The sequence below is a fragment of the Chelonus insularis genome, unplaced genomic scaffold, assembly GCF_013357705.1.
Source record: "Chelonus insularis isolate UGA/USDA-ARS -01 unplaced genomic scaffold, ASM1335770v1 contig_116_pilon, whole genome shotgun sequence".
Taxonomy (NCBI): Eukaryota; Metazoa; Arthropoda; class Insecta; order Hymenoptera; family Braconidae; genus Chelonus; species Chelonus insularis.
Genome location: NW_023276357.1, coordinates 1,672,447 through 1,685,896, shown reverse-complemented (window position 1 = coordinate 1,685,896; position 13,450 = coordinate 1,672,447). Strand labels below are relative to the sequence as shown.

General features: G+C 27.4%; 1 protein-coding gene across 9 annotated transcripts in view; it reads right to left on the bottom strand.

The window, feature by feature from the left end:
* The window catches only part of lilli (lilliputian), a 79,439-nt gene that overhangs the window by 7,206 nt on the left and 58,783 nt on the right, over positions 1 to 13,450 (bottom strand). For all 9 annotated transcript variants that reach the window (XM_035096474.1, XM_035096483.1, XM_035096465.1 and 6 more), the window contains 2 exons: positions 13,268 to 13,301; positions 4,040 to 4,073 (listed from right to left, as the gene is read on the bottom strand). In XM_035096474.1, coding sequence (XP_034952365.1) covers positions 4,040 to 4,073; positions 13,268 to 13,301 — 68 coding nt within the window. The remainder of the gene's footprint in view (positions 1 to 4,039; positions 4,074 to 13,267; positions 13,302 to 13,450) is intronic.

Sequence of the window (13,450 nt, the reverse complement as noted above, 5' to 3'; positions counted from 1 at the left end):
ATCATAGTGTTTAAAAAATAAAGATTTACTTTTATAAATATTCATAGTATGATAATCTGGTTTGTACTTGACATTTTTACATTGTACACTAAATTCTTTCAACATTTATATCGATTGTGCATTCTCTCATATATCCTTTGTTAAATATCAGATTATAAAATCTTCTTTTACAGCTCATAAATATATAAAATGATATAAAATAAATAAGAAAAATATATATTCAGTGACATGAATTCATCAGACTTCAAAGTTACATCAAAAGTGGTTTCCTTCATAAAAGATAATTTATAAAAAAATATAAATATTAATCCATTCCACAAAATTAATTATAAAAATCGTGGCTCTTTATTTTAATATTCACTGTGAATTTAAAAATAATATTGAAAGCAAAACAGTTTTCTTCTTATGAATTAAACTAGAGATTGAGCCACAAATATATAATGAAGTGAACCATTTACTATTTACTCGTAATTTATGGTAATTACTTCAATCTCTTCAACAGTACTAAATTCGAAATTAAGCTTGCCTACTTTTGCCATAGGAATAATGAAGGTTTTGATACTAATAAAACTTTCCAATAATTTTCATTCCAAGTAGCTTAGTGCTCTGATCTCCAACAATCTCTAATCATAAGATTCGATGCCCTTCATCAAGAGGATATATTGATTGTGCTGACATTCTACATTGACTTATCAGTATTTAATCAATGAATAAGCTCCAATGCATTAGTGGATTATTTTCATAACAGTTAAGAGGCTTATGACCTTGATAAACATTCATTGTCACTATAAAGACTAACTTGGTCTATATTTATCAATCAGTTAATTCATTAGTTCAATCTAATTTTCATCATCTTGGTATTATTTTTCCTCTCATTCTCTCTTAAAAAAAAAAATACAATAAAAAAATATTATAAACCATCTTTTGATGTAAAATGAAATGAAATCAATAAATTTATAATTGACTATTACTCAATAGCATCGTAACATCCAAACCACATGGTGTATTGATTATTTTTTAATGACACAAAGTGGACAATCAAATAATCTACATTGTCCAAGATGTTTGAATAAGCTTTAGTGTCATTTTTCGAATGAAAATAAAATTGAAAGAATTGTCGAATGGAAACAAAGGAACTTTGGAGTGGTCGAATGTTTAACTGGTGGACGGTCGACGACCCTAGTCGACGTTGCAGACTAGAGTGGATGACTACCACGGAGGAAAATGAAAGAGAAAGAGAGGAATATTTCCATCCCCTGTAGTAACTCGTTTTTTTTTTGTCCCCTTGTCTCTCTCACTCTATCTCTTTCTCTCACATCCCAGTCAGAAACCTTTGCAATCGATAGTCCTGGAGTCTCATCCTTTCACTCATACTCCTCTTCTAGCTTTTCTCTCTTCTTCATTTTACATTGTTCTTCCTTTGTCTTGCTAGCTATTGAGATTGTAAGCGGCAAAAGACAGCCTGTTTTCTTAACTTGTCACCCCATTTTATGTCTTGTTTTACATTTAAACGATTAGTTGTTTCTTTTACAAGATAATTTCAAATAAATTGAATCAATTCATTGGATCTTTTATGAAATAAATAAGTGTATCAGACACTTGGTGATTTGCTGTAAGTAATAAAAGTCAATGGCAAAGCCACAATTAGTTGGATCCTAGAATGTTGGTTACACTTAGTCTTTTTCTTAGCTTATTAACTGGAGAACAAGTCCAGATGACAAAAGAGTAAGTGGGAAAGTGAGAGAATCCAGGGAATCAAGAGAGTAGAGAAAATTCCACTATGCAGACTGTGAATAATTTTAAAAGTTGCATGAATTCTAACTCTCTTCTTTCTCCTCCTCCTCCTCCTCCTCCTTGAACCAGCTCTCTCTCGTCATTCCACCTTTTTCCTTGTTTGTATTCTGTCGTGCAACGTGTGCCAACCAATGTCGGTAATAACTTTGCCTCTATCTCTACACTCACCCTTTATTACGAGCACAGACCATGCAATTCTGTACCATATATAGACGCCCACAACGGAAAATCATTACGGATATGTGATAAGTTTGAAAAATATTTTAAAAATTTCATTTTTCTTTTGTATTTTTGTATTAAACTAAATTCATTCTTTTTTTTTTTTTTGGTTTTTCCTTCATCATAAATAATCTTAGTTGTAATTTTATGTAATAAAATAATTCTAGATAGTTGAAGATGGGATTGATGAAAAAAAAATCAATACTGGAATGTGAATGAATGAAAGAGTAAAATTGTCCAACTAAATACACGATATGGATAAGCTTGAAGAAGAATGTATGCATGCATATAGGGAATAGAAAATACATTCACGTGTGCAAATGTACATAAATTGGTAGATAAAACTCGACAATAAAATACTAAAGAAATTTAACAAGATAAGAAGAAAAAATAACATGATAAAGTACATGTTATTAAAGTCTAAATAAATTTTTGTCTAAGTGAATTTATCAAATGGCAACTTCATTCTAATGAGGTATTTAAATAACCAGAGAAGAAGTTAATTTATCTAATCAACCCATTAATAAGTAATTAAAAGATATTGAATTATTTTTATTTTAACACTTTAAATGATCAATGAAATAATATTCAAGTTCATTGGTGATTGTTTAAATTAAGAATCATTGAAAAAAAAAAATTATAATTAATCAGAGGTAACAATAATGTGATAGAAAAATTAATTAAAAGTCTAAACGATGAAAAGTTGGAGCAATTACTCTCAAATAATGTTCGATACAGTATTTAATTAACAAGAAAATTAAAAAATTGAAATTGATGTGAAGGACAATAATTGAGTTTTAAAATTATTCATTCATGGGAATAGTTGCTTTCCAAAGAGAAATTGACTTTAATCTACTCAAGAAATTTTCAATCATCAATGCACTATAAAAAGATTAAGTTTTTCAATGAAATATGTATTTTTGAAACTAATTGAAGGTATTGTTAATTGTCTCTTCGGTAACAGATAAATGTCAATCATTAAAAATAACATTTATTGCAATTATGTGAATGAAAATAAATGTTTTGTTATCAATGTAAAATGACATTTTACCCTTTGTGAATTTAATATTAATTTAAATTGATCAAATAGCAGTGAATTATAACTTTTAATAATAAATAATATCGAGTTTTTAAAGTCAGTTAAATAAACTTTTTCAATTAACGTACTATTGTTTTGTGCTATTATACGAAAAAATACGAACATGTATTGATTTTAGCTTTTACAACAATTTTAGTATTTATTATTCAGAACATTATATGAGAGCATGCAATTTATATCCTATTCTTTACGTATTTTTAGCCAGGGACTACGTAAATCGTAAAAAAAAAAAACAAGAAACAAATGCCAAAAAATGTTAATAAATAACCAAGAGAAGTAGACTAGTAGATGAACTCTATTCAAAAATGAACGAATTATTTAATTTATTTACTATTCATAAAGGTGTGTACACCTTTTGTAATGTTTTCTTGAAATTTTTCTCAATTTATTAAAAAGTAAACCTCAGAATGAAATTTTTTGTTGAGGATTTTTAATCTAAGAATTTTTACTTACTGAGAAAAAAATAATATTTATGCACTGAGAAAATAATTTACTGTGAAAAAGTAATATTTTTTTTTTTAATTAATAAAATCAATATTTTTTTGTATAACAAAATTTTTTTTCTCAGTGTGATAAAATATTTTAATACAAATAGTCACTTGACAAATTGATAATTAGCATCAAAAATAATCCCACATGACTATTGTCAAAGAGACGTTATGATAAAACAGATTTTTTCTCATCTCAGAATATAAAAGAAAACTAAAGTCTATTCTTATTTGAGATCTCAAATAAATCCTGCATAAAAGTAGCACCAAGTCTCTTTGAATCTTGATAGTTTGACAAATTTTGAAAAGGGCTTTTGTATCATACGTTCCCTTATAAAGTATATTTTGTGTATGAATGTCATATACATAAAGTGAATCCTACTTTATTAAAATAGATTACTAAACTTTTGGTAAAGCTTTTATGAATCAATATACTTACGCTGACAGCCTGCTTGCTCCATGTCTCTCACGTTCTGTAACAAAAAAAAAATCATTCATATAATAATTACAAGATGATTAAAAGACAAATAAAAAATTATATTTATATTAATAAAAATTTAAATAAATTTTCATGATTAAATTATTAATAAATACATTATGATAAGTGATGTGCCACCATTTGGAAAGTCAAAAAGAATTCCTAGATCACGATTGAAAGTAATATTTCATGTTCCTCAACATCTACCTCATACTCAATGTATTTCCGTCACGTTCATGTAACGTGCAAGTTCAGATAGAGAGCAATAGTAAAGAGTGGAGAAAAGCAATAAAAATATAAAGGATCTTGAGAATACGTGAATCAAACGTGTGGTTTAATCATTGTTGGAGCGTGTGAAGTAGAAACTTGATGGTAAAAATGTACACAAGCTTATGTAAGTCAATCGAATACAATTGGACAACGAAAACAAAAAAAAACGTTGTCAAAATTGATCCTTTGTTTTATTATATTGTAAAATAAAATGTAGAAAAAGGGAGAAGTGAAAAAAATAAAGTCCCTTTGATGATATTTGGATTGAAATAAATCTATTAATCAATCTTCTTCTGCTCCAGTTTTGATGTCAATGCAGTTAAATTTACCTTTATTTACAAAACAATTGAATTGATGGTCGAAGAATTGATGTTTGTAATAAGAAGCAACTTAGTATGGTAATCCTGATGTCATTTAATATTTATAACATGTTTATATATGTAATAAATGATCTCCAACCAGTTTCCAACATGATACAATTGGTGGCTTCTCCAAGCTGGTGTTTTAAGTGACAATAATTTTAAAAGATCAGTAATATGATGCAAAAAGATGCTTTAAAAAAATACAAAACAAAAAATCTTTGTTGGAAATTTTACTTTCATGATTTAGAGAAATTCAACACCTGTTTTGTTGATAGCCAATTAAAAGTTTCTTAGAGTTCATTCTCAATGTTAAAAAGAAGATTTTTAAACTCTTAATTGATTGAAAACAACAGCAAAGAAGATAGAAAAATCACCATAAAAAAAATTTAAAATATTAATCCTTTAAAAGTATAATAACGTAAACTGCCAATCTGAATGTTCTATTTAAAGTTCTGAAAGTAGTTACAACGTTCGAGATAGAAGATAAAAATTTTCAATGTTTTGAAGTACAAAAAACTTTATAAATAAAAACTTCATCTCCATGATTATCATTTTTGCAATAAACATATTCAGCTTTTAATGACAATTTGATGAACCAACCTAGTATGATAGCCTTTCTTTACCTCTACTAGCTTGCTCTATTTATTGTCTTGGTTTGATAAAGAAAATTTATTTGCCAAAGTTCAGTTGGAATTATTAATCAGCCATTGTATACTAAATATTACAAATAAATATAAATAATTTTAAATGAATAAAAAAGTTTTATTGCAATGTGATGTCAACTGTCAAAAGCTATAAGTTGTAAACATTTGTTTCGAAATAACGACCAACAATCAGCTTACTTTACTTAATGTATTCGTTGGCAATCAGTTTCTGACTTTCGTTTTGCTAAATAAAATTAGTAAACAAAAGTATAAAGTAAATATAAATGTGTCTTGACAAGTAGAATGTTCTGCAGCTGGCCAAGACACCAAAACTGTCTATAGACCAGCTGGCTAGTACCTATGTATATGTGTAATATGGATATAGAGCCAGGTATATCATGAGACAAAGTCGTAGTAGATTGCATGTTCAGACTTCTCCAGTATGGAGAGGGAATTTGAGCACCTGGACGATGCTACAATTGAATTTCGTCACGTATACTCGAAAGGTATTGTGTATTATTATAAAAAAAAAAAAAGGCCAAGAAAATTTGGTCGTTTTTTTTTTGCTATTGATCAGAATCATAAGTAGGAATGATTCGCATCAGGAAAAAGATATTTTGTAATGGGAAAAACTTGCACTTGCAAAATTGAAAATGATTGACATTTAATAAGTCTTGCTATAAAAGGTCAGTTCATGCAACAGTCAATTAAAGTAACTTTAGGGTTACTCTTAAGACTACTTTAATAACAGACCATTCATTAAAACTGTTTTTGTGATTCAACTCTTTTCTTTCACTGAGTGGCATAACATTTCAATTAGACAGGAGCTAAATGATATTAATCATTATGTGACAATGTAAGAAGAATTCTGCAAATTCTTCTTTAATTTAACATATGTACAATGAAGTTTTATAGCTACTTTAAACACGCAGATATGTTTTTTATTAAAAAAAAAAAAAAAGAAAAAGATGATAGCATGCACGTCAACATTTTACATCAAATTTACTACCCTTTTTTTCTGCTCTGAATAAATTTTATCAAATAATGTATGCTCGCTTGGTTGAAGCAGATTGTTAAATTCATTTGAGCTGCTTAGGAAATTTATTACAATGATTTATAAACTTTATTTTAGTAAGGAATATTTACTAAGATAGTTTAATGTTGGTCATTTGGAAGATTAAAATGTTTTAATTATTCAGACGTGACAATGCTTTATGTTAAACTTTGTTGACTTTAAATAAACAGAATAATAGCTAATAATGTATCTCCATGGCTATGATAAGCATGAAGCTTTTTTGATTGGCTAATTAACAAGGTAATTCAATAATTGCTGTTTATAGAGATAGTGGACAATTGGTTTTTGGATTAATCAATTTCATTGATAATTAATCAATATAATGCATAGATAAATCGAATAATTTGTAAATATAATTGCTATTCATTAGCAATTTAATGGACAAACTTTGTCAATTTATTTACTAAGTGTTGTAAAAATATTTTAAAATAAAAAGAAAAATCTAAAAAGAACCTAAAAACCTTGATGCTGATCAATGAATTAATCAGGATTTATGACAATTTAATGAGTAATTAATTTTGATTAGATTCTCAATGGATAATACTTTGTATCACATTCCAACATAAGTCTACTAAAAGCATCATTTAAAAACAAAAATTACTCATACTCATGAAAAATTATATCATGTTTATTTTAAATTGCTAAAAAACTTTAGAAAAAGAACTTGATAAAAATTGTTACGTAAAAAGGAATTTTAACAACTTACATTCAGAGCAAAGAAAAATATCAATTTCATCAAAATAATTTTAATGTAAATGAGAAAATACTAAAACCTGGTCTGAATTTTCTCTTCAGTTGCTTCACTATTCAAAGACCTTTTTGAAAAGCACGAATAGTTACTTCAAAACTTTTAATGTAGATAAAGTACTCTAATATGAAGCACTAACAAAAAAAACTTAATAATTCTAAAAAAATAATATTCCCATAATAATTTAAAAGATCATTAAACTGTAATAAAATACTAATTCTCACAAACATGAACATTTCTTAGAGGAGAAATATTTTATACCATGGATATTAAAGTAAATAAATAAAAAAAAAAAAAACTATTAGACATGAGATAAGGTATGTAAAAGTAACTCTCTAGATAAAAGTCACTAAGATTGACAGAGTATACAGTACTGTAAATCCCTTGGACTGAGCTATTTTCCACAAGCATGTCTATTATGGAAGGATTCCCACGGATGCTTTACCCAGATCGATGACCTATAGTGATATAGACGCTAATCGATAAGATTCCACGCGGAAAAATAACAATATTATCACCACACCTGATACAAGAAGATAGCTGGCAATCCCTCGTAGCATTTCAAATTTAGTGCACATGATGCAATATCTGATTTTCACACTTTTTTTTATTCAATCTACACACGCACTCTCATAAACACTACATAATTGTCACATGTTCACAATAGCTTTTACTTTAAGCAAATTGATTATTTAGCGTTGATATTCAATTAACTTATCAACTATGCACAATAATATCAATTAAAAGAAGTTTAATAATGCATATGACAAAGTGAATCTTTATCAAATTAAATCGTTTATTGATCTCGTGTAATAACGTGGTTGAATTTAGCAGCAAAGTATGACGATGATACTGGTAAAAGTGCACAAGGAAGAACCCCATAGCTTTTGATTTTACACACGTATAAGTATGGTGAACATTGACGCAGTAGTTGAGAAAAAGGAGGGGCCTTCGTTTCCAGAAGGGGAACATGAAGCTAAAATACTGAAGTCTGGCTTTTTATGGCACCCTTATAGGACTTATAGGCTTCACCTGCAATGATGTGCCCCATATTGCTGCTGATGTACCCCACTCTTTGCAATAAAATCCCCTCTATGTTTAACGACGTCTGTTGTTTGCTGACTTGTGAATGTGATAGTTTCATACATGGACACCACACACTTGGGAATCAAACAGTCAAATTTGCATTATTTTGCCCAGTGATTGATGAAAATAGTTTGTGCTAAATCAGTGATACATGAATTAGTTGATTCGTTGATTGAAAAAATGATACATTGATGTTTTAACTGGTTAGAATAATTATTAAGAGGGTTTTATAGTTGGAGATTAGATGACTGAAGATATCAGTTCATGATTGATCTAGATGTACTGTATTATTAGCAGAAATTATTGATGAATTATAGCTGAAGATTAGATAAATTATTGCCTGTTATCACTTTTTATTCAATTAATATTTAAGAAATGATAGAAACATGAATGAATTTAGGAAGATAAATGGATACTAACATGACAATTTCAGTTATTTATTATTCCGAAGTGAAGTATGTAGAAAAAAGTGAAAATTAGATTTATATTGAGCAAAGTTTTTTTCCAAGTGATAGTTTTGTTGGAGTGTAAATTATTGTAAAGTATTTCTGTAAATATTTGATGAGGTTTTTTCTATTGGCATAAGAAATATAATTGGATATAACATGATAGAAACTGGTATTAGTAGTTTCAAGTTAGCAGGTTTGTATAGAAATTAATGATATAAGAGTTGATAATGAACAATCATTATTTAGAATAAAAGAGTTTACATTATAATAACTAGAAATCCAATCTTATTTCTTGAATCATTTATAATGATAAAAGGTGGTCTAAAATTCCTTTAAGTTGTTATTATTATATCACCTGAAGTATGGTAGGTGGATCTGAATTATTGACAAGCTTTTTCAAATATTCCATTTAAATGTAGCTAAAAATATGAACTGGTATATCAATAATCAAATATTGAATGATATTTCAATAAAATTAATTCAGGTGAAATATTTTTAAAAATTTACTAAGCACGTACCAACAATACCTATTTCGTGCTGATACATATTTTTTATAATATAATTTATTCTTTTGGTTTTTAGTTTGATATTCCAGTGGATTTACATGACTTGCAAATTTTTTTTTTTTCGAGGATATGAAATATTGAAAAATATAAAAATAAAGCTTTGTTTTTCAGCATTAAAAATATTTACTTAGTAAATAAAAAATTTAATAATAACTATTTTTAATATTTGTGAATAATAATTTCTTATATTTTATTTTTGCAATAACAAAATACCAAAAGGATTTTCTGATAAAATTTAAAAAAATATAACCAAATGTATCACTATTTATTTTTTTTTTTGTTAGTTTAAATTAAATTTCGATTTAATTAATTGATGCGATAAATTTTCTTGAAATGAAAATTCGAGGTCGAACTTTTTTTTTTACATACTAGTTCTTCAATGCTGCTATTAAATTGGGTAGGATTTAACTGAGTTAAAAAGCAGGTCAATCGATAAATTGAATCTCATGTATGAGATATCTAAAAGCATATATTTTATATATACGATATATACTACTGTAGTATCTAATTCATTTTTAAACGTTTTGTTAAATATAAAAAGCAAAAACACTAGTTACAAATGGCTTAAGTATCCTATATGTCATTTTCAGTAAGGTTCATTATTAAAAAGATAGTTAATTTATTGGATAATATGTTGAATAATTGCTAGAATTAATATTGCCAATTTAAATAAATGCAACCACTGTTACTGGATGTCACGTTGTAAACTCTAATCAATAGATTAAATATAAATGTGACTTAATTAGCACAAATATTTCATTCATCATTAGTTGATAGCTTTGGAGTAAGACTTATGATAAAGGATCTTCTAATGCCAGAGAATTGTCTTGGAAGACAGTATAAATTAAATTAATTAATTTAATTTAATTTTTTATCTTGAGATATATTTTTTTATAAATAAAAAAGACTTTCATCTATTAAAAATTTTGTTTTGAATAAAGTAGATAAAATTAGTAAGAGTTTTTACAATTATCTAGCATTTCAATTTTAAATATTTTACAAAACAAACATGATAAGAAAATGGAGATAACCAACCTATTCTTGCTAAATAAATAAAATATTCTTATCATTGCAAATAATGAGTTAATTACAATGAATTACAGTTAATTTAAGAAATATTCAAAGATGAGTTTAGTGGCCCAGTTTCAGTTTCTTAAGGAAGAAGAAACTCAGGGCAAAAAGTCTGGCTTGTGTTTGACAAGATATCTGACGGCTGGCACACGCCAGCCGGTTTCTGCACCTGTTTCCCTCTTTTCTCTCTCTCTCTCTCTCTCGTTTTTTATTATTTTTTTGTATTCAGCTGCATCCATAACTGCAATCACGTTTTAGCCGTAAATGCAAGGAAATTCTTATAAAATCATAACTGACGTAACTAAAAATTTAAAGAATTCCAACATGCATATTACTGCACGCTTGTAAGTATTCCAAGTGCCGTGAATATTTTAACTGTAAAGTACAGAAGTGAATAGTTCGCATGATGAACCAAACAACGACTCAACTTGACGTAGGAAGCGAGTCGCGTGTCTACTTGTTGGTATGCATGTAGGAGGCATTGATAGACTGTTAGCTCAAACTTAATTTAACCTTGGGACTAAATAGGTCAGGGACAAAAGTAAAAATTTTCATTTGTTCATTTAATAATTATTAAAATGTTGATTGATTGATTAATTAATAACAGCCATATGATGGACAGATCAATCAAGTTATAGTTTGAAGGAGCAAATGAGAAAGTGAATCATTTAAGTGAATGAGTACATGGAAAAGCTAAAAGGTGAAAGGATGAAGACAAGTTTTTAAGCTGGTAGAGATTTAAAAAGCTCGTCGAGGGAAAACCTTGCAAACCTCTAACGGTAAAAGAGTCGATATAGTCAACCAAAACTTGTTCCTTAAAGTTTGAAAAAGCTAGAAAACTTCTTCTTTTAACAATCAAGAATCATTCTTCACTGTTAAAACTCATGACTTATTTTTCAAGTTGACATAGATGAAAAATAAAGTATAAAAGAAACAAAAGAAATATTATTTAGTGACTTGAGAAATTGAAAAAAATATATAGATAAATATTTCATGTTGAATTATTTTTAAACATTTTTCTATTTTATTTTTACTTTTCTCAACAGTCAAATAATGATGATAAAACACTATATCAAATATTGTCATCAATCAGAGTTTTAAAACAAAAAGACTTGTTGGATTTATTTTTGAATTTTTTGATTCATTAATTCTACAATTTTCTATTATTCATTCAAACATCTATCTAGATCCATTATCATCTACATAATAATAGCTAGATATTTATTAGCACATGATTCTTCTTCCAAAAGTTTTAAAAATTCCAACAAGATTTCAATGAAATTCTATTTTTAAAGCTAATCATTGTGATATCACAGAAATTAATGCACTTATTGCATTCTACTAAAATCCATTCAACTTGCAATCAAATTCTTTACTCTATGGCTCTATAGTTAGACTGATTTATTGATTATCTGGCTGACTCTATTATACAATAGGAATGCCAAAAAAAAAAAAATTCCAAGCGACATAATTTAATTGTTCTAAACCATCATCTCTATAAATAGCTCAAGTACAATCATCAATGTACGATAATTTGATAATTTATTCCTTTTTTACCAGTATCAGATGAAATCTTGCTTAATCATTCAGAAAAACATCAAAGCTAAATTGTTTTGAGAATCTTAATGATGAGTATCAAATAATTTTTCATGAAATCAAAAAATTAAATTTAAAATTCCAAAGGTCAATTAATGATGCCAGGTTGATTTTAGCAGACAATTCTAGAAATATATCTAATTTAAATGTTAGTTGCTGATAAAATAAACCATCAGTCTGTGCTACCAAGTTCATGTAAGGTCTATTATTATATTGAACAGCCTAAAAATATCTAGAAGAGAAAATTTAGCACCTAACAAAATAGACTTATGGAACAGACGAAATTCAAACAGTAAATTATAGCTTTGTTGATCACAATATAATTCTCGTTGGTCGATAATTAATTTTTACTTGTTCTCTGTACTCCAAAATCGAAAAGCTAGTTAATTAACAAAATCATATCCATTCCTATAATGGAATTCTGTTATTTACATCAACTACTTTTGCTTCCATTCGTGGTGTAGTCACATAATTTGAAGAATTGATTCCCATTTATTTCAATTTTTCACGTTAGAGTGGAAATATTCTAAAAGAGTACTGAACTTTGACATTAAAACTTTGAAATATTTTTCATTAATCAATTGTACTTTATCTTGATATGAAGTAACAAATCAATCAAAAATGATTTATAAAAATGACTAATTGAAAAACCTACAACAACTTTTCATCAACTTCTAGGTGATTAATTTAAGAATAATTATTGTTGAAAAAACTATTGATGGAACATCATGTAACGTAGCTTCAGAAAATAACTTTATCAGCCAAAATGATTGGATAAATAATTAACTGTTTACAAATGTGCCAGCAAATTGTTGTTCCTTCATCAAAGATTTATTATTGATCTTTCATCAGAAATAGTTAGAAGTAAAGAAAACTGATGTACATAAATTTAGTGATATTCTACGTATGGTAGCTCCTTGACTTGAAGAGTAAGTTGTGGATAAAATACTGCTGTGATCGAGGGCAATCGCGATAAATTTAGTGTCGGTATGGTCGTAAACGAAGGATGTGTGTTGGTAAACGGATGCCTTGAATATTCTCTCAAGACAATCCGCTTTGTCGCATACGTGATCAACAAGCTTGTACTGCATATTCAAATAGACGACTTTTTTCTCACTTTAAAAATATTAAATTGATGATCGAGTACAACAGACACAGTGAATACTTGTTTTACAACCTTTTTTTTTTTTTACTTTTCTTTTAACTCTATTAATATCTATAGACTATAATCGATCTTAAACAATTTATATAAGCAAAAAACATCGTTAAATCTCAGCAAATCTTTGGCTATTATTAAAATATTATCGATAAAAAATACTTACGTGGTGCCTTTGTGGGTTCTGGTGGGATCTCCAACTGTAACGAAAAAAAAAAACAAGGTTTTACTTTTAAAATTTATTAAACTTATTATATGACAGGTAATTTTATTTTTTAAAAATGAATCTTCTAGGAAATATAGAATTTTAAAGTTTGAAAAAAAAAAATTCAAATTCAAATGTAACTCA